The sequence below is a fragment of the Batrachochytrium dendrobatidis genome (genome assembly GCF_000203795.2).
Source record: "Batrachochytrium dendrobatidis JAM81 unplaced genomic scaffold BATDEscaffold_7, whole genome shotgun sequence".
In the NCBI taxonomy this organism is placed as follows: domain Eukaryota; kingdom Fungi; phylum Chytridiomycota; class Chytridiomycetes; order Rhizophydiales; genus Batrachochytrium; species Batrachochytrium dendrobatidis.
In genome coordinates, this window is record NW_006281105.1 from 628,263 (window position 1) to 648,023 (window position 19,761).

Genomic DNA, 19,761 nt, shown 5'->3' on the forward strand with positions numbered 1-19,761 from the left:
CTATGTGCACTGCAACTCTGTTAAAATGCGACAAGTGTTTTTCAAACAATATATTAAGATAATCCTTGTTGGATTTGGTATTCTTGGACAAGCAATAGGTTGAATTGTACTATAAAAACTTTGATTATGGTGATTTTTGAGTTTCATCTGACAAGTATATTCGTCCAGATTTATATCACTATTGTACCTATCCATTACGTCAGTCACTTTGAGTCCATTGTTTCCTTGATGTAATGGTGATCTAGTTAGGACTTGGATCTACAGGAGTGAATTTAAAAATATAAGCATATTTTGATGAAATCTGGTGAATTAGCAATACTTGCAACTGAATAGTTTCATGCTTGCATTGCTGAGATCTACTTGAAATTGGAGTTTAAAGCAGGTTTTTTAATTCTATCAATATCAAAACAAGATTCTGTATATTAACAATCACGTAGTCATGTCCAGCCAATAAACTTGAATTGACTGGCCATTCAACAACTTAATGGTGGTTAAGCGTATATTAACACGTGATAACACGTGAATACAAAATTTCACTTTTAGACCAAACGATCTGCAGGCTGCGACCTGCAAGTTTGACTGCAACTGCAAATCAAGTGACGTTGGGTATGACTTACTACTGCTCCTATCATTATTTCTTTCAAAGTTTATAGGATCAAAGATTCCATTTAGAATATAAATCTATTCTTATTGCAGATGCTTTAAGAAAAATTGACTACACCATCTGGATTGAAGCTTTGGACACTTATGCATCAACTACTTTTGGATATGTTTACTCTGTATCAATCATGAATATTGACCACTGCATGCGTTAATAAGTTGCTTAAACTGCCATCGATTTTCTAACAATATTCAAGGCATTCGCTACTTTGTGGTCGCACAACTACTATTAATTACAGGACTTGAATTTGGTCACTTGTCCAGTTTGAGCTGCATCCACCAATTCCTTGGAAAAGCCAATTATGTATTCCAATGAAGACGATGATGATGATTCTCTACACAGTGACTCAAAACACGATACTGCCGTAGCTGATACCGACGGATCCAGCAGAAAAAAGCGACAACAGGTATTGGATTAATTATTGTGCTATTTGCTGGCATATTGGCAGCCAATGCCATATATAGTTCGTATGATGTATGACTTATTTTCTCTGTCATCCTACACTGACTAGATTTCTGACTCGGACGATGATGAAGGTGAAGATATCTCGCGTCCATTTGGATCAAGACCAGAGGTATGATCCTATCTTTTCTATCAGATTTGCTTCACCAACTACCCATTTGCTTTTATATTCGGAGCTTTGGAATTGCTATGGTTCAAGTGTCGGCTTGGTGGTGTCGGATAACATGTACACAAAACTTCTTGCTATCTGATTTATTTCTCAAGTGTTTCTTACCAAACCATTCTTTATTGTAATGTAGATATATAGTGATGACGATGACGAAGACGAAGATGATGAAGAAGGAGAGATGACAGAGGCCGATAAGAAATTTATTGCATCTGACGACGAAGATGCAGATGCTGAAGAAGGTAGTGATAGTGATCGTGCGAAACGTCGTCGTCGACATAGACGGAAACGTGCTCGAAAAGAACGTCAAGGTGAATTGATTTGCATTGGATCAGTCATGCCACCAATCCTCTAGTTTGCCTGCTGATGAGTTTCTCCAGCTAACCATGCCTTTTTCTGGCGTATATTGTATTTGATCACTGTTTTCATTTTTAGCAGTTGAAGCTCGAGTAGTAGAAGGCGATGAGGCATTGTCTGATGATGAATTGGATCTGATTAAAGAAAATATGGGAGACACATCCTTCAACTTTAAACGGCTTCGAAAAAAGGCGGATGAATTCAAAAACAATGTGGATTACATATTCGATGATGACGAAGATATAGCCACCTCTATGGGAACCGAGACTGTTTCTACTCGCAAACGGGGTGATGATGGGTTTCGCGATGAAGATGATCTTGCAGATTTTATTATTGAAGACGATGATCTCGATGGTCCAGAAGAACCCGACGAAGTCCGACAGGAAAAAATCCGTCGGAGACGAGAGCGACAGGAGTTTGCTAAAAATATTGGAACTGGGTACGGCATTTCGGATGAGTCGTGGAATGATATTCAGGAGCTTTTTGGTGACGGCGGTGACTATGCATATGCATTGCATCCAGACGAAATTGAACATGATGAGGGTGAAGAGGACGATGAATTTTTAATGGAGTCGCAGCAGCGCAAACTAAAGAATGTTCGGCTTTCAGACGTATATGAGCCATCAGAAATTGCAAGCAAGATGCTTACAGAAGACGATGATCGTATTCGTAACCGAGATATTCCTGAGAGATATCAGGTATGTATTTGATTTGTTTTTAACCATACTATGCTTTGTTTTCATTAAATAGTTATATTTTTGCACCATGTTTCAATACACCTTAGTTGCTTGATCAAGTCTCTACGCTTGACGATGCAGAACTGGCCTCTGAGGCTACTTTTATTACTCGTCTGTTGGTAAAAGAGCGACAAAATAGCCAGACACCAGTGACAAACGAAGCACTTTTGCTTTCTGCAGTTACGCACCTTGTTCGGTTTATTCGTCGAGATTTGTTTGAAGTGCCGTTTATCTATATGTACAGAAAGGACTACTTTGATGGAATTTTAGACTTGCCAGACTTGTGGCGCATCGTTGATCTTAATACTCAGTTTCTTGGTATTGAGTCTAAAAAAAGGGCAGTCTTGTCTCTCATTAATGACATTTTAAAGATTGACGATCGCATCAATTCTGATATATATATCCGAACTTTTGTTGATCGCTTAAACTCGTTTGATGATGTACAAGACGCCATCAACTATCTGCAGTTGACGTACTGTATTGAGCTAGATGCACACCAAAATACCCTTCAAAAGCGTCGTCTTTTCAAGCGCGTTGCCTGGCGTCGTGACTATGAGGATGCTAAAAAGAACAACATTGGAGGTCTTGTGAATCTATTTAATGTGAATATCCAACAGTATTCGGCGTCAATGACTACACAGCAGTCGCTTCATCTTCCCGAGGACCATCACGAATCCCCTCTGGTTGCTGCTTCTCAATTTGTTTCTCCTAGATTTCCTGACCCCGAGTCAGCACTTGCTGCTGCTCGTCTTGTTATTGGTCAAGATATTGCTGCCTATCCCCAGCTACGTGCTTTTATTCGCCGGGTATACTTTGTGGATGCTGTTATTGATGTTTTGCCCACGGAAAGAGGAAAGCGCGAGATTGTGCCTCACCACCCATACTACCACTTTAAATATCTGAAGGAGAAGCCTAAATTTAGCTTTACTGATGGCCAATTTTTACAGATTATGACTGCCGAAAGTGAAGGACTTGTCGTAGTGTCCGTTAGAGTAGAAGAGGAGCCGCGCTTGCTTGCAGATATTATGAAGTATATTTGTAACGATTATGTTAATGATCTTGCCGAAGAATGGAATACACAGCGTCGTATGATTGCAGAATATGCCGCAAAACAAGTCATTTTCCCGTTGTGTTCCAAATGGCTCAAGGAGCAGCTTTTGGTCTCAGCTATTGAATGGACTGCGCTCAAGTGCCAAGAAAAACTGGAGAGATGGGTATCCATGTCTCCGTATAGACCAGCACAATCGAGTGATGATGTGCATAGTTACGATGATGTGGCACCCGTTGTACTTTCTATTACATGGGGAGAAGGAGACCGAAGCTCGCCTACTTTTGCTGCAATTATTGGTGAAAACGGTCAGTTGTCTGAGTATCTTAAGCTTGATAAGCTAAACGATCGCGAGCGTGGCAATGATTTGAATATGCTCATTGATCTTGCCGCTCGATTTCGACCTGCCGTGGTTGTTGTCGGAGGCTTGAAACCCAACACTCAAACACAGCTTCTTCGGTTGCTTGAAGAAACAATCACTGCTGCTGAAGTGCAAGGCAAACTTAAAGAAAACATTCCTGTCATGATAGTAGAAGATGAAGTAGCACGTATCTATATGCATTCTAAGCGTGCAGAGTTGGAGTTTCCTATCAAAGACTATCCTCAGCTTATTCGATACTGTGTGTCTTTGGGACGTAGAGTGCAAGATCCTACTCAGGAATTTGCCGGTCTTTTCAATGTAAATGAGGACTACAAGAGCTTGCGTATTCACCCGCTGCAAAACTTGCTTCCGGATTTGAAACGCAAAACAGTTTTAGAGCGCGCACTCATGAATGCCGTCAGTTTATGCGGTGTTGATATTAATGCCGCCGCCAGCAACTCCAATCTTGCTCATACTTTGCAGTTTGTCAGCGGTCTTGGTCCACGAAAATCACAAGCAATTATTTCCAAGATCATTCGCTCAGGTGGAAAATTGGAGTCTCGTGCAGATCTTATTCGCAAGAATTTATGTGCAGCCAAGGTGTTTATCAACTGCGCGTCATTTTTACGAATTCGCTCCAAGCACTTTCGCCAGTCGTTTAGTGATTCAGTTATTGATGTATTGGATGACACTCGTGTGCATCCTGAAGATTATGATCTTGCAAGAAAAATGGCAGCAGATGCTCTTGATTTGGATGATACTGCCTTGGATGAGGATGATACTCCTTCACAGCACGTTGCCGAGTTGATGGAGTCTGGCGATGCGGATCGTCTCAACCAGCTTTTGCTTGATGATTATGCAATTGAGCTTGAGCGTCGTATTCACCAGCCAAAATTAATATGTTTGAACGAGATTCGAAAGGAATTGATTCATCCATATCAAGAGCGTCGTCAACAATTCCAACCCGCTTCTTATGACGAAATCTTTTCCATGCTAACTGGAGAATCTGACGATACTTTATATGAAGGTCTAATTACCTCGGGGCATATTGTGATTATTAAAGATCGATTTTTGTTTTGTCGTCTTTCCTCTGGATTGGAAGGCATGGTACATGCCAAGAATCTTGATATTCCACATGGTCATCAATCACTTACTGAGCTGTTTCAAATCAACATGTCCATTCCAGTTTGTGTGGTGGGAGTGAACAAGGAGCGAATGACGGTTGAACTATCTGGTCGCGTTGAAAGCAATGCTACTATGGACGAAGGCAATATCAAGCGAGATCAATATTTCAACGCTGCGCAAGAACACGATGATATCGCTGCGTCAAAAGCCATCAAGTATCTGGCAAAACCAAAAAAACAAGTGCGTGTTATACAGCACCCATTTTTCAAAAACATGGATTATCGTGCTGCTGAAGAATATCTATCTACTCGACCACGTGGTGAAGTTGTGGTTCGACCTTCTACTCGTGGCAATGATCACATCTCCATTACGTGGAAGGTGGACGATGGTCTATACCAGCATGTTGATGTTCTTGAGCTTGAAAAGGAAAACGAATGGGCACTGGGAAAGGTGTTGCGTATTGACAAGCAGGCATTCACTGAAATTGATCAAATTATTGCCGAGTATATTGAGCCTATGACGCGTCGTATTGCACAAGTAATGAACCACGATAAATTCAAGCGCAAATCTCTAGATGATATGTTTGTATATGTATCTGAACAAATGGCGGTTCTAAAGCGATCTGCTTATGGATTCATTGTTGTTCCTCACAAGCCTGGCATGTTTTATCTTGTATTTCGACATCCGCAAAATCGACCGCATCATGACTATGTCATAGTTCAACCCGATGGATTGCTTTTTCGCAAGGTCAAGTTTCAGTCTATTGATGATCTTCTTGCATATTTTAAAAAAACGGAGGCAGAACGTTCTACTTCAGTCAAATCTCGAGGGGTTGCGCCGTCTACCCATCACCTTGCTACAGGAGTTGGCATGCACATGAATCCCCAACGACAACAGCAATACCAACAACAACAGCAGCAGCAGCAACAGCCCTATCAGAAACAACATGTATCTTCTCGCCAACCTCCGGTAGGCGGAAGCCGATCTAGTAAACCAAACCCAAATATGACATCTTTGTCAAATATACGGTCAGTGCCAATACAGCATGGTACTGGACAACACGTAGACTCTAGAGGTCCTTCTTGGGGCGATCAATATACTGGAAATAGTGGCACATTGAATGGAGGCTATCGTGGACAGTCGAGCAGTAATGGTCGTGAACCTCGACAGGAATCTTCATGGGGTGAGCCTGATGGCATGGCACGAGGGCCACCACTCAAGCCCCATTGGGATCAGCGACAAGATGACTTTCATGGAGCACAACGCGGAGGCAAGTCGGATCAGTTTCAAAAAGGATCATCTAGAGATTTTCGTGGATCACAGCCCTATGGAAATTCAAGATCTGCACCACAGGAACCGTCTTGGGGTGGGGTGCATGATGTTCATAATGAGCGGTTAGGTGGAACCTCGGGAACCTCAAAATTGAATTCAAAGGATTTGTCGTGGGGTGAGCCAGACGATACGGTTCGTAGACCACCACCCAGCTCTTCATGGAATGAGACGCAAGATCCATCTCAGGAAAATCGAAAGATCATACCACAAGGGGACACGTGGGGAGAATATGCACCACAGCAGACGCAACATACTGATGGTTGGTGATTGAAATTTCAAATGATTAAATAAAGCGAATTTGGGTTTTTGAATATTTGTAAATCTCTTGATGTTTTGGTAAATTATTACAGCCGTATTCACGTAAAATGAAACATCAAAGTCGGAATACATAATAAACAGTCATGTTTGGTTGGTACCAATCTTACTGAGCAACATCGTTCCCTTTGACTCTTTTAGTTGACTGATCTCCATGCTCATTCTTGTACAAACATGTTGAATGTTTACATTCCTGTTCGAATATATTCCACACCTTTTCAACCTTCATCTTTCTTTTCCTTTAAACATTTAAAGTGACGATTGGGTGATTGCATGGAAACACCCATTGTATTCATGATATGTTCCCTTGAAGTAGAGCGCAAATGTATTTGATGCTAGGATACAACAGAGTTTCTATACAAACAGTAATCAATTTCTAACAACACACATTTAACCATTGTTTATTCCAAAACAATCACTGCAAGATAAATACAAGTTCCATTTTACGTGAATACGGCTGTAAAACCAAATCAAAAATTAGGTAGATGGGATAAAATTAGCGTATCTAGAAATACTCTTGACTGTGACCCCACATCGCGGACACGCATATGAGGCGTCCATCATCATTTCTGTTTTGATGCAGTAGTAGCAAAATATGTGTCCACAGTTTGTTTGATATGGTACATGAAGCACCAACGAAGCACTGTTTTTTATATGGCAAATTACACAGAGATGAGGTGGAAGATCCAATCGCCGTGGTTGCGTGAATTGCTTTTGTAATGCTCGTTTTACTGCGTTGATGTTGATAAATGGGATGATGAACAGTAAAAATTCCTGTTTTAATGGAAATCAAACGGTTAACAATAAATCAGAGTATGCCAAAATGCACAAGTTTGTGAAACAACAACTCACTGTGAATGTATGCCAGACAAGCTGACGGTTCATAAATTCAAAGCTAATCATCCGAGACATTGTCTTTTGAAAGTAAACCACTCTCATTCCTAAAAGGCGATCAAGAAGAGACCTATATCGCCCACTATAAAGAAACACCAAGAAATTCGCCACTGATACAATTTTGAATGCCAACTCCAATCGCTGTATCAATTTCCAAATCATGTATCTTGAATCAATCTATTAAAGCGTCGTGTAAAATAATCAGCATATTAAATGCAAAGGTTGATAATAAGATGGAATTAGTCAACTATCCAAAAGCTTGGAGATTTAGATTTAATTTAAAATGTACATGAACCCATACCTCTGCCCTATCACTCCATCTATGTTTAGTCATGTATCTGGCTAATCTTGCGTGAATCCAAGTACCACCAATATTTAAAATAGCGTGCATAGTTTTTTGGAATTTAGAGATTGGGGAATTAAATGATGAAAGTTCTCCTATAAATGATAGTGATTGTACAATAGCTGCCAGTTAGCGATTCAAACATGGACTGATTTGGATAAAATAGCTCAATTAGTAATACATATCACTTACCAGCATATGATAATTGGCGTTCATTACGATATACAAGGTTTTGTAGTTGCAATGCATAAGTCGTCCCTGAAGCATACAATGTCGATTCGGATATTAACCATTCCAAGATTGCATTAATTTCAGGTTCAAACTTGCTTTTGATATTTGTCTTGAAACGATAATATTGCCATAATTATATGCATTGATAAAAACGAAATGAATTCAATTATTGAGTTATTCGGTCGTTTTAGCAAATGGATTTTCCACCAGTGCGACATCTGAATATGATTTCCAGTACATGAACTTGAAAAATAAAATATACCTTGAACATGGAGAATATGCTGGTTACTTGTTCTGAAAGCAAGCCTTTTAATTCATTGTTCAACAGATCTGCATCCAGCTGACTTGAGCGCAGCACATGCAATCGTCGCATTGGCTGAACATTTGGAGTTGTAGTGGGTTGGAATGGATTTGATGGAATAAGGTATCTTGAAATAATAGATTGTGATGAATTAATAATAGTACTATCCGATCTAATAACATGACCAGGATGGATTGGAAGCTCACTCTCCGTTTGCCGTGCTGTATCTGATGCCATTGCAAAACGTAATTCAACGATTTGAACAGCAACTTGAGCATAATGAGCGGTAACGATCATCATGTGGTAAGTCGAGAATGTCAATCTACAGCCGTATTCATGTAAAACGGATCGCTTTTGTATTTATCTTGCAGTCATTGCTCCAAAATACACAATTCTTGGATACTTGTGCTTTCCTATTGGTGATTGACTGCTTCAATAGACACAATCTTCATATAATACACGCAAATTATAATTTTGACCCAAGACTATCCATATTTGACAACATCATTGTACAGTCACCAGATTCATCTATTGCAATACACATGTTGGGTTTGACTGTTTTGGTGTTGTCAAGTTTTTTGTATCGAATCTCGAATACATCCGCGTCTAGGTCAAGAGAACATTTCAAAATACAACAATTGTTCATTTGTAATGTCTGATTGTAAAAAACCAGAGTTTGGGACTAAACAAGTGTGAGATTGACTGGAACTGTGTGAACATTTGTCCAGTTTCTATGCAAAACTAAGCAGAAACCAGTCAATTTTGACGAGAATTGTCATGAAACGGACAGTTTATCATATTGACACCCTTATTTAGTATTTCATTCTACGTGAATAAACTGCAATTCAAAGTGCAATCCTGCAGAATATATCATTCATGAGCAATTCAAAGATACAGTTATGCATGGTGTTGGAACAGGCTGCTTCTGCAGATCCTGTTCAAAGAACTACTGGGCAGAGTGTACTTGGCCAATGGGAAAAGGCTTCTCAGTTTCACTCTACATTACAAGTCAGTATGCAGCAACCTGAAAACTTGGTAATGCAAATTTACTAACGTTTTTTAAAAACTACAGGACATTTACTTTGATCAAACTATTGATGTTAAACTAAGATCACTGGCAATTATCTACTTGAAAAATGGAATTGCCAGATATTGGAGAAAAACTGCCGAGCAGTAAGTCGACTACTTTTTGTCACCACACTTCAATAAGCAGGCAGTTCAAATATCTGCAAAATCTATATTTCCTTGTTTTTTTATTCAACTAATTGCTATTTACTGATGCCGTTGCTCAATTAGTGCAATTCAGTTGGAAGAAAAAGAAATTATTAGACAAAAACAGCTAACCAATATGGACGAGTCGAACAAAAAAGTATGTTGATTGTTGTAAATTATTGTATTTAAAAATTCCAACATGTTTTTCTCTATTCGAATGATTACATTTAGCTTGCAATACAACAAGCTCTTGTTACAGCCAAGATCTCCCGAACGGATTTTCCAAATGACTGGTAACTATTTGTTTCTGTATTGTTGTGATGCGTTTTTTGTTAAATCTGATATATTTTCAAATTCAGGCCAGATCTATTGCAGACATTGATTCCTATTGTGCAAGCCAGTTTTAGAGTTTCTGCACCTTTGGATCAAACGGCAAGAAATATACAGCATAATTCTCTTTATACTTTACATCATGTAGTCAAGACGCTATGTTCAAAAACTCTTCCATCCAGTCGTCGACTTTTGCATCAACTGGCTCCCGAGCTTTTTAACTTTGTTTCATCAATATTTTTTGATGAAGCAAACTCATTTGTAACCACTATACAGCAAGTTGATGTCAGCGATCCTACCAATCAAATTAATGATAAACTGGTTCTTGTTCGGTATGCACTAAAATGCCTGAGGAGACTTGTTGTTCACGGATTTCAAGATCCTGACAAAATTCCTGCAGTGGCAGTAAGTTGGCTTTATTTAAATGGTCTTTTAAACATTTCCAAAAGCAACCTTTTTAACCAATATAACAGGAGTTCATAGGCAGCTTGACACGCTATATGCAAACTTTTATGCAATTTCGTAAGATTTTTGCAATTCTTGATTAGTACTTTGAAATGCTATTATACTAATAATTGGTGCCTTGATCTTTGCTGCTGAATAGGCCAAACTCTACCCAAATCTTCATCAGGACTCTATGCTACTTTGTCTTCTTTTTGTATTCTTGTTGGTAAATTTTACCTGGATCTAGCAAATAATCGATTAGTTAGCTTTGTGCTTGCTCATGATGGGGTCACTATTCTTAAGTTTTATATGATGCTATTAGAAAGCACTCCTCAAGTTCAAGGTGAGATTGCTTTAAAAGTGTCTTTTAAATTTAAACTCGACTTTACTGCTTTAGTAACCACCGAATATTTAGACAACGAGACGGTTGAAAGGATCATGATTCAAGCCCTTCGACTCTTGAAAATGTTTATCAAAAACCCATCCTTTAATACCATTTCCCAAGGTATGTCTTGGTGTGTGATATGTCGTAGTGTTTTTAATGTGAGTACCAATTTATAAACTTTATATAGTTCACAAGGATGAGCGTATGAATTCGGTTATTCAAATACTGGATACTCAACTTTTTAAGCAAGATCAGGTTGTGACATTTGCAAAGCTGTTGGTCTCACACTACATTCGTCTTTCTGAAGAAGATTTGACAAGTTGGGAAGATGATCCAGAATCATTTATACAAAGCGAAGATTCAGATCAGTGGGAATTCAGTATCAAGGTATTAGATTGTATTGCCAGTATATACTGGCTGGTGAACTGACTTTTGTAGTTTTGCTTTTGCTTTGCATAATCTGATAACAGTCTTGTGCCGAACGTGTACTGATGGACCTTGTTTCAAAAAACCGCGACTTGCTTTGTCCTATCCTTGTATCAATGCTTCGTGAAGCTTCTGGTATGAATGAAGTTGCATGCTATTTTGCTTAGATTAACGCACCGATTGATAGTGCCTTTAGTGTCCTAATCATTACTGTTATATAATTATGCCTGCTAGTTCCGACAACACAAAGCAATATTTTGCTCAAGGATGCCGTATACTCTAGCATTGGTCTTACTGCGCATGATCTTTTTGATTGGCTTGATTTTGCTGATTGGACACGTACACACTTGGTTCATGAAGTTTCAAGAAAGGAACCAGAGTATGTTATAATTGATAATGTTTTAGCTTTAAAATATTCAACCTAGCTATTGTTGACTTTATAACAATTCTATATTGGACTAGGTTTAAAATTATTCGTCGTCGGGTTGCATGCATCATTGGACAGTGGGTTCAAGTAAAGGCTCCTGAAGATTTGCGGTCCACACTTTATCAAATTCTTTTGTCTTTGATGGGTAGAGATGAGGATCTAGTAGTACGTCTAAGCGCCGTCATCAATCTGCAGCGCTGTGTTGATGATTTTGATTTTCAACCTCAATCATTTCAGCCCTATCTTGAATCCAATGTCACTGCATTTATCCAGCTATTAGAAGATGTAGACGAGTTTGAAAACAAGATGAAGATTATCAACTGTCTTGTTGTTATTATTGAGCGAATGGATGAACAGGCAAGAGGTTGGCTTGACATGTTTAAATGTAGCAGGCTATAACTTATCTTTTATACTGTTAAATTATGATAGATTTTGCCTCATATCTCACCTATCCTGCATGTGCTTCCCCAACTGTGGGAAAGATCTGAGTCTGAAAACCTGTTTCGTGCGTCTATTGTTACAGTGATTGGCAAGCTTTTAAAGGTAATGTAGTTTACAAGTTTTGTAGCGTGCCATTTAGTTTAATTTCTACAGCATCACTGACAAAATAAATAACATAGGCACTTCGATCAGAATCAATAAAATTAAACGAAATAGTCATGCCTATTTTGCAGCAGAGTGTTGATACTAGCAAGGTATGTGTATCTAGTAATAGAAAATTGATGCTATTGAATTGTTTTTAAAACGATCAGGTTTGAACCAACGACAATTCTATTTTATTTTTAAATAGCCTGGCCATTTGTACTTGGTGGAAGAAGGAATTATACTATGGTTGACAATGCTTCAAAATGCAACGACATGCACTTCTTCATTGCTTGAGCTGGTACCATATGCTACACAGCTTATGCAAAGTGATGGCGATAACCTAAAGCGTATTTTGCGTATCATTGAGGCCTATATTGTACTAGACCCTGTTGCTGTTATGCAGATGGGTGCTGTTTCAATCATGTCCACGATTACTCAAATGCTCGGACAACTCAAAGCAGAAGCATCTAGTGCTTTGCTGCGAGTTGTTGATATCGCACTTCAAGGATGTCACGCAGCTCAGTGTTTCCCCTCTATTTGTCAAGTTATACTATCTAGTGGTCTATTGTCTCGCCTCGTTCAAGTCGTAATTGAAAATACCGAAATGAGTATTATTACTGTGGGATTCCTTTCCATCTTGGCCCGTATTGCTGTCTACGATCCCATTTTTCTAACAACATCGATTCAGCAGATTGGATCTAATTCTAATCCACCCATTATGGACATTTTGGGTCAGTTGTTGGATCGTTGGCTTGAAAAGGTTGATGCTATGGGCCATGGTAAACAGCGTAAACTTACCGCTCTTGCCATGAGTAATCTGCTCGGTACTGCCCACCCCATAGTACTTGCTCGTATTGACGGCGTGTTTGGTGTGCTAACTAGCATTTCTAGCCAGTTGCACAATATGTCGGTAGATGAGTGAGTTGCATTTATTCAAATTATTGTATCTGCCATGTTGCAGATTCATCATCGTATCTCCATATGCAATGCATCCCAATTAACAAAGCTTAATTTAAATCCAGATCTATTGCATTTGCATACGATGTGCGCGACGAAGATGATGATGAGTTTTCATTGGACAAAAAGCGCCAAGATGCACTCATGGTTTTGGACCCAGTCTATACCAACGACTCTCTTGCCCAATACATGAGACTAAATTTGGCTGCATTGGAGCATGAACTTGGCAGTCAGCAAGCAATGAAACAGCTTTTATCCATGGCTGATCCAGATCTGCTTCTCCAAATAAAACACTTTTTGAAATGATGGCATTAGTCGATACGCCAGTCAGGGTCATATAAACCAGTACTTGCCCATTTACACTAAAAATAAAGTGAAATGTTACATAAAAAGTATTATTGGGTTTCAATCATGTTCTTTGTTTAATTTGTTATTTGGTTCGAATCATGCGAAGTTTTCCCTTTGAGTACTATAGTTTCAACAGTTGAAAAAACAAGTCAGTTTGTGATTGCGTATTATTACAGTCGTATTCACGTAGAATGAAATACTAAATAAGGGTGTCAATATGATAAACTGTCCGTTTCATGACAATTCTCGTCAAAATTGACTGGTTTCTGCTTAGTTTTGCATAGAAACTGGACAAATGTTCACACAGTTCCAGTCAATCTCACACTTGTTTAGTCCCAAACTCTGGTTTTTTACAACCAAACATTACAAATGAACAATTGTTGTATTTTTGAAATGTTCTCTTGACCTAGACGCGGATGTATTCGAGATTCGATACAAAAAACTTGACAACACCAAAACAGTCAAACCCAACATGTGTATTGCAATAGATGAATCTGGTGACTGTACAATGATGTTGTCAAATATGGATAGTCTTGGGTCAAAATTATAATTTGCGTGTATTATATGAAGATTGTGTCTATTGAAGCAGTCAATCACCAATAGGAAAGCACAAGTATCCAAGAAGTGTGTATTTTGGAGCAATGACTGCAAGATAAATACAAAAGTGATCCATTTTACATGAATACGGCTGTAGATTGACATTCTCGACTTACAGTAAAGTTTTCGGCATAAACCTTGACTCGAGAGTGGCTGCTTTTGGGCTCCTCAACCCAGTAGTCGTACCCTTGTCGCTTGGCAAACCCAATTGCATCCTCCTTTGTATCAAATTTGATCATCAGAGCCTGTACGGGATCGGCACTAATTACAGATTGGGTTCAAAATAAGATTAGTAATGCTTGACAATCAACTCAATGGATTAAACCCGAGTTTTAATCCACAACCCAATCACAATGCATGTTTTGTAAAAATTATAAACCAGTTGGTGTTATCCAGACTTTACCTGCTAGACCAACCCATCAAAGGGTTCTCCCATCTAGCTTTGGTATCAAAATCCAGTTTCCAGTAGTGAGTTCCGGCCGTGCCAGATTGTGTTGCAGACTTAGCAGGCTGATAGATTCTGGCAGTATGACGAGCAATCTCGGGAGGAGCACCTAAATCGGTATGCCAACAACTTTGAGTCAATACAACACATCATATGCAGATACATGGACCAACTGAAATGGATTAGGCAGATTTCAAGCAAGATGGCGTCTGAATTGTAATTTGAAGAGTGATTGATGGAAGCATCAACCTTTTGACAACAGAGTGCATTCTAAATAGTTTGACAAAATAAAGTAGAATCCATACCACTCAGAATATCGGCTTCAACAAGATTTCGCTCTAAAGTGGGGGTAACAGCCTTTTCTAAAACAGAATCTTTTGGAGTAAGAGAAGAAGACATGGAACGAGCAAGGGCACGGACAGTAGTGGCAGGACGCATGGCGACAGACAGGACGGTGCGCATGGACATGGTTGTGGTTTGTCGCTTTTGGATGAAATGGCAGCGACTCGATAGCAGCTATAGTTGGTGGCTGGTCCTTTTCTAAATAGGGACTGGACTCCAAATCTAGACACGCTTGGATAGCTCGCATCAAATCAAATCAACCCATTCCAACTCTCATCACTTGCAAGTTGTATTGAATTATCCAACATGGCTAAAAAGACTAAAAAGGGAAAAAAGGGTGGTGACAAGAGTACAAAAAATGAATTCAATAACATGAAGGATGACGAGGCACGCAAGCGGCTGTTGGATGAAGTACGCCAAAAAACAATGGTGCGTTTTGCCGAGTACATCTACTTGCTTAAATATAGCCCTATATTCAGCTGACATCTAGTTAATACTAATATATTCTTTGCTTGATTATTCGTTTTTTAATGCCACATGTAGGATCGAATTGCACTAGAAGAGAAGAATTTTAAACTAAACAACTTGAAAATTCAAAATAGATGGCGTGAAATTATGAAGCTCGGTACGAGTTCAATATGACTATCTACAGCTTATTTCAATTAACCAATATATACTTGCTTATTTTATTTTTAAAATGATTAGCTAAATCGGACGAGTTGAAAAAGCAAATACAAATTTTGCAGCAAGTTCACGACAGACACCTTGATAGAAAAAATACTACTATAGAAAATCTTGGGCATGATCTCATTGAAGCGGAAGAACAGTTTTCAACCGCTCTTCAGTCACATCTTATCAATATTGATACACTAATTGATTTACAAAACGCTCGGCTATCTAATTTGAAGAATCGATTCGAGGGGGATTTAAATATGCTCGACTCCGAATTTAGCACTGAACGGTAAAAAATTGCATCACTGTTAAAGCGCACTGTATGTAAGTTGTACCAAAAGACTAATACCATTCTATAGACTCAAACTTCAGAGTCATCAAGCCAAAGAAAAGGCAGACATTTTGGGCATTATGGCTCGTGCTGAACATGAGTTTCAAGAATCAGAGGCAGATGCACGCCACGAGTACTCTAGCATCAAGGATGATGTCAAAAATAAAAACCTCGAAGAAAAGCATGCTATTCGAATTCAACTTGAGGGAGCTGTAGAAGATCTCTGGAGACAGTTTCAATTAGCTCTTAATCAATACAACTCATCTACTGAGGAGCGTAAACGTCAATTCGAAGAGCTAAAGCAAAAAGATCAGAAAAACGCAAAAGAAATCGAACAACAAATGAAACGGCTTGTTAAACTTCAAGAAAGTATCGCTCACCTCAAGACTAAACTCAGTAACAATTTCAAGGAGTATGAGGAGCGCAACAAATCTCTACGCGAAGAAAAAGAAACTATCCAGGCACAGTTTCAGTCATTGAAAAAGCGTATGAATGCATTTCGAGAACAGGAGCGTCAGAGATTAACTGAGTTGACTATAGTCAGTAACAATGTGCTTAAAGTTTTGCACAAAAAGGTACGGACTGCTGAAGAGATCATCAAGCTTGCTGAAATGAACCGAAAGCTTGAAACCGAATCAGAGCGAGTTATTCCATTTTACAAAGAGTCCAATAGCGACGATGTCGACAAGGTTGGTTTGGCTTTAAAAGTGTGCAATCAAGATTTATAGTTGTTGATACTAATTTTCATTCGACTATTCTGTTAGATTGCACGTACCCAATTGAATGTTGGGCTGCCAAAAGAATTTGATGCAATGAGTCAATTCAACAAACGTCACAACAAGGCGCTATTGGATCAGCTTGCACTCGAGAAGCAACGAATGCAGTCACAGGAGGAAAATGACCACCTTCGTAGCATTCTCAAACAATATCTAGATGGAATCAGCCTTAATGAAAACGTACTCAATCAACTTAACCCACTGTTCGTGGTGAATGGATGCACGAGTGCTCCGATTAGACACGGAGGACAGCTCAATATCACATACGTGGAAGCAGCTCATGCACATGTTGACATGTGTTGATAAGCACGAATTTTGCAATAAAATGGATAAAATGACATAATAAAAATATTGCATGTCTTGTTGGCGGACTGGAACTGCAAAGCGAATCAAGATCTTCATTTCAGAACGGTTTACATGGCGGTTCAATTCCACGTGATATTGATTGGCTGTGATGGCTTAAAAAAAGATAAGCTTCTTGACTGCATTACACCAAGTCTAGCATCGCATATGCCTTTTGGATACATATTCTTCAGAGCAATCTTGTAGGTCTTTGCAATTCAACTTTCATGATAAATGAAAATCTATACAGGCAAACCATTTGATAGTGTAATACCATCGTTTATTAGTTGATTAATTCTGCATCCATGACAATGCCTCGACTGTTATCATCACCCGTCGAATTTGGTATTTCGAATCAGCAACATATTTGGGCTTATCTTGCCTGGATATTCCTCATACAAAGCCATCAAGGCAGAAGATGACGATTTAATTCTTCAATGGACAAAGTACTGGATAGTTATTTGTGCCGTTGTCGTCATTGAGAGCATCACAGACACCTTAATCTACTGGTACATTCCTTGTTGTAATCGTGTGTATAATTTCAGTGTATTTTTACATATTGGTCCCTTTCAATTATTGTAGGTTTCCACTGTACTATGAGGCCAAAACGGTCGCTATATTATGGCTTAGTCTACCGTACACTCAAGTGAGTAATGCGTTGGTCTTTAAATGCATGAAAGGAGTCTTGACTGCAGATAAACTGAAAATAGAATGTGTGTATGGAATCTATCCCAACTCTAGGGTGCAATATTTGTATATGCCCACTATATCCAACCGTTGCTGGAACGCAAAGAAGAAGAGATCGATCTAGGGCTTGCACGGTCACGAAGCATTATGAAGCGTGCTTCTTTGGAGTGGAGTCAAAAGGGAGTATTCATGTTGAAACAGGCAGTGCTTGCATCACTAGTTGTAAGTAAATGGATCTATATTCGGAATTCCATTGAATCCAGTGCTTGACGTCAAACTTACTATCATTCGAGTATGTAGACTCCCATCATTGATCCCGAATTCGTAAAGCCTAAATTGGATAGAAAGCCATCCAAGAGACTAGAGCGTCAGTTAAGTCGCATTTCCGACCAAGTTACACCTGAGCAAGGAATGGATACCACAAAATGGATCAGTAGAGAGCGAGATCGACTCCAGAAACTCATCCACGAATTAGACAAGCTTTCACTTGATATGGGAGCAAACCCACCGCCAGTCATACCACCCAAAGCTATAAAATCAACCCATGCAAGAGCGGCAAGTCTTGATGTAAGGAAACAAAAGCTGAGCGATATTAGCAGGAAACCAAAAAGTGGAGAGAGTGAATTTAAACCACCTGGAATGCAACCATCGAATCAATCCAGGAGTGCTATTTGAGCTGGAAATCATCCTGTGGGTGGACTTGAAAAAGATTGACCAGAGCGGTCTTGATATATTTATTACTAGTCCATCAGAATCTCACTCATTTCCATAATACAGCAATAGTGCGATATGAATTTAACTCGAATGTTTTACAGTCGTATTCACATAAAATGAAACGCTTGCATTGACTGCCTCGAGATTCAACAATGGCTAAATATTCGATGCATTTTTCTACTACAGATTGGCTGTTTAATCAACATTTAAATTCAATAAACACAATGTCCATCATATGATGCACACAACCAAACTGTAGTTTTAAACCAATGCTGTTCATATTTGGTATAGCCATACATTGTACAATCACCAAATTCATTTTAATTCAGATATTGCATTCGACTATTCTCAAACTCTTATATTCTGCAGACACGTTCTAGTTTAAAACAATTGCACATTTCAAGAATGCAACGCTACAAGAATAACAGTTTACAATGTTGTACAGTAAACTGACTGTTATTTCACGAAACTTGATATTCTATTTCACACAAATACAACTGAATAAAGAATTCAAATAGAAACCGATTCAACTGTATAAAATTGCATGCATCAATGTATGCGATGACTGGATGGACAAAATATGCTCAACAATGTCCATCTGCCATCATTAAAAATACATTGGTTGCTATCAGACGGAATAGCACCAACTCTATTAAACCCACCAAGAGAACACCCACATACAACATCAATTCAAGACCATTAAAACGATCCACTCCTGGTACAACTCATGTCAAACCCATCTGGTCTCCACCCTCGTTCGAGTCAGATATTCTCATTTATCGCAGCAACAATAACAAACTGCTTCGATTTGCATATCTTGCAGCAGGCATCCAAATGTTCATGTGGCTTAATATTGCTGAGCTGGCATGGACATATATGACCGACACAGAGACCGATGAGCAAGGTGTTGAAACGCATGAGAGATCATCCACCTTGAAACGAGTGGCCGCTAGTGGGATCTGTGGTTTGTCATCGCTAGTGTTTCCTGGTTTGGTGCACTACTTTGCTACTCGCAAAGCCAAAACTGTGACTATCCTTAAAGGTGGCAAGCTGGTTGCCATTCAGAATGCTGCAAGAATTGGCAACAAGATCAATGTGTTCAAACGATTGGATCTGTCGTCTTCGGCTAGGATCGTTCCAATATTGAATGGTATGGTTTGTGTTGGGTAGAGTTGTTGACATGTAAAACTAACATTTATACTTTATTAGCCATGCAGAACACCCATGCAAGCGGACTAGCCAACCAGATTTATCTCAAGCCTCACAGTAAACGATCTGGATATATTCTTGAAAAAGATGGCGAGTTTGTCGATCCTTATCTGTACGACTATCTATTTTCAAAATAAACTTTGAACTGGTTTTATTCAACATCACACTCAAAATATAAAATGAATAGTATGATAGTGGA

At 39.0% G+C, this 19,761-nt stretch overlaps 6 protein-coding genes across 6 annotated transcripts; 4 read left to right on the top strand and 2 right to left on the bottom strand.

Annotated features, from left to right (window-relative positions):
* Positions 1–962: 962 nt before the first annotated feature.
* On the top strand, positions 963–6,556 carry BATDEDRAFT_89114 (chromatin-remodeling histone chaperone SPT6; the record flags this gene model as incomplete). Its single annotated transcript, XM_006679591.1, has 5 exons — positions 963–1,067; positions 1,173–1,235; positions 1,423–1,600; positions 1,725–2,344; positions 2,431–6,556. The coding sequence occupies 5 exons, from the start codon at positions 963–965 to the stop codon at positions 6,514–6,516; spliced, it is 5,052 nt and encodes a 1,683-aa protein (XP_006679654.1). The 3' UTR covers positions 6,517–6,556.
* Positions 6,557–6,940: 384 nt separating this feature from the next.
* BATDEDRAFT_35249 (uncharacterized protein) lies at positions 6,941–8,570 on the bottom strand (the record flags this gene model as incomplete). The annotated part of the gene is made up of 5 exons (XM_006679490.1): positions 6,941–7,338; positions 7,417–7,635; positions 7,760–7,896; positions 7,994–8,141; positions 8,295–8,570. The coding sequence occupies 5 exons, from the start codon at positions 8,568–8,570 to the stop codon at positions 7,042–7,044; spliced, it is 1,077 nt and encodes a 358-aa protein (XP_006679553.1). The 3' UTR covers positions 6,941–7,041.
* Positions 8,571–9,174: 604 nt separating this feature from the next.
* Positions 9,175–13,486, top strand: BATDEDRAFT_89116 (uncharacterized protein). Its single transcript, XM_006679592.1, has 17 exons — positions 9,175–9,341; positions 9,406–9,506; positions 9,630–9,702; positions 9,777–9,838; positions 9,905–10,280; positions 10,349–10,397; positions 10,480–10,545; positions 10,642–10,662; positions 10,717–10,824; positions 10,892–11,091; positions 11,175–11,265; positions 11,365–11,509; positions 11,593–11,921; positions 12,081–12,100; positions 12,178–12,252; positions 12,348–13,060; positions 13,165–13,486. Exons 1-17 carry the CDS (start codon positions 9,210–9,212, stop codon positions 13,403–13,405), a joined length of 2,802 nt encoding a protein of 933 aa, XP_006679655.1. The 5' UTR covers positions 9,175–9,209; the 3' UTR covers positions 13,406–13,486.
* Positions 13,487–13,529: 43 nt separating this feature from the next.
* Positions 13,530–14,957, bottom strand: BATDEDRAFT_25454 (uncharacterized protein; the record flags this gene model as incomplete). Its single annotated transcript, XM_006679392.1, has 4 exons — positions 13,530–13,568; positions 14,161–14,305; positions 14,448–14,598; positions 14,795–14,957. 4 exons carry the CDS (start codon positions 14,955–14,957, stop codon positions 13,530–13,532), a joined length of 498 nt encoding a protein of 165 aa, XP_006679455.1.
* Positions 14,958–17,120: 2,163 nt separating this feature from the next.
* Positions 17,121–18,314, top strand: BATDEDRAFT_25456 (uncharacterized protein; the record flags this gene model as incomplete). Its single annotated transcript, XM_006679393.1, has 5 exons — positions 17,121–17,155; positions 17,312–17,461; positions 17,535–17,598; positions 17,694–17,861; positions 17,940–18,314. 5 exons carry the CDS (start codon positions 17,121–17,123, stop codon positions 18,312–18,314), a joined length of 792 nt encoding a protein of 263 aa, XP_006679456.1.
* Positions 18,315–18,914: 600 nt separating this feature from the next.
* BATDEDRAFT_89118 (uncharacterized protein) lies at positions 18,915–19,721 on the top strand (the record flags this gene model as incomplete). Its single annotated transcript, XM_006679593.1, has 2 exons — positions 18,915–19,503; positions 19,563–19,721. The coding sequence occupies 2 exons, from the start codon at positions 18,915–18,917 to the stop codon at positions 19,697–19,699; spliced, it is 726 nt and encodes a 241-aa protein (XP_006679656.1). The 3' UTR covers positions 19,700–19,721.
* Positions 19,722–19,761: the final 40 nt, after the last annotated feature.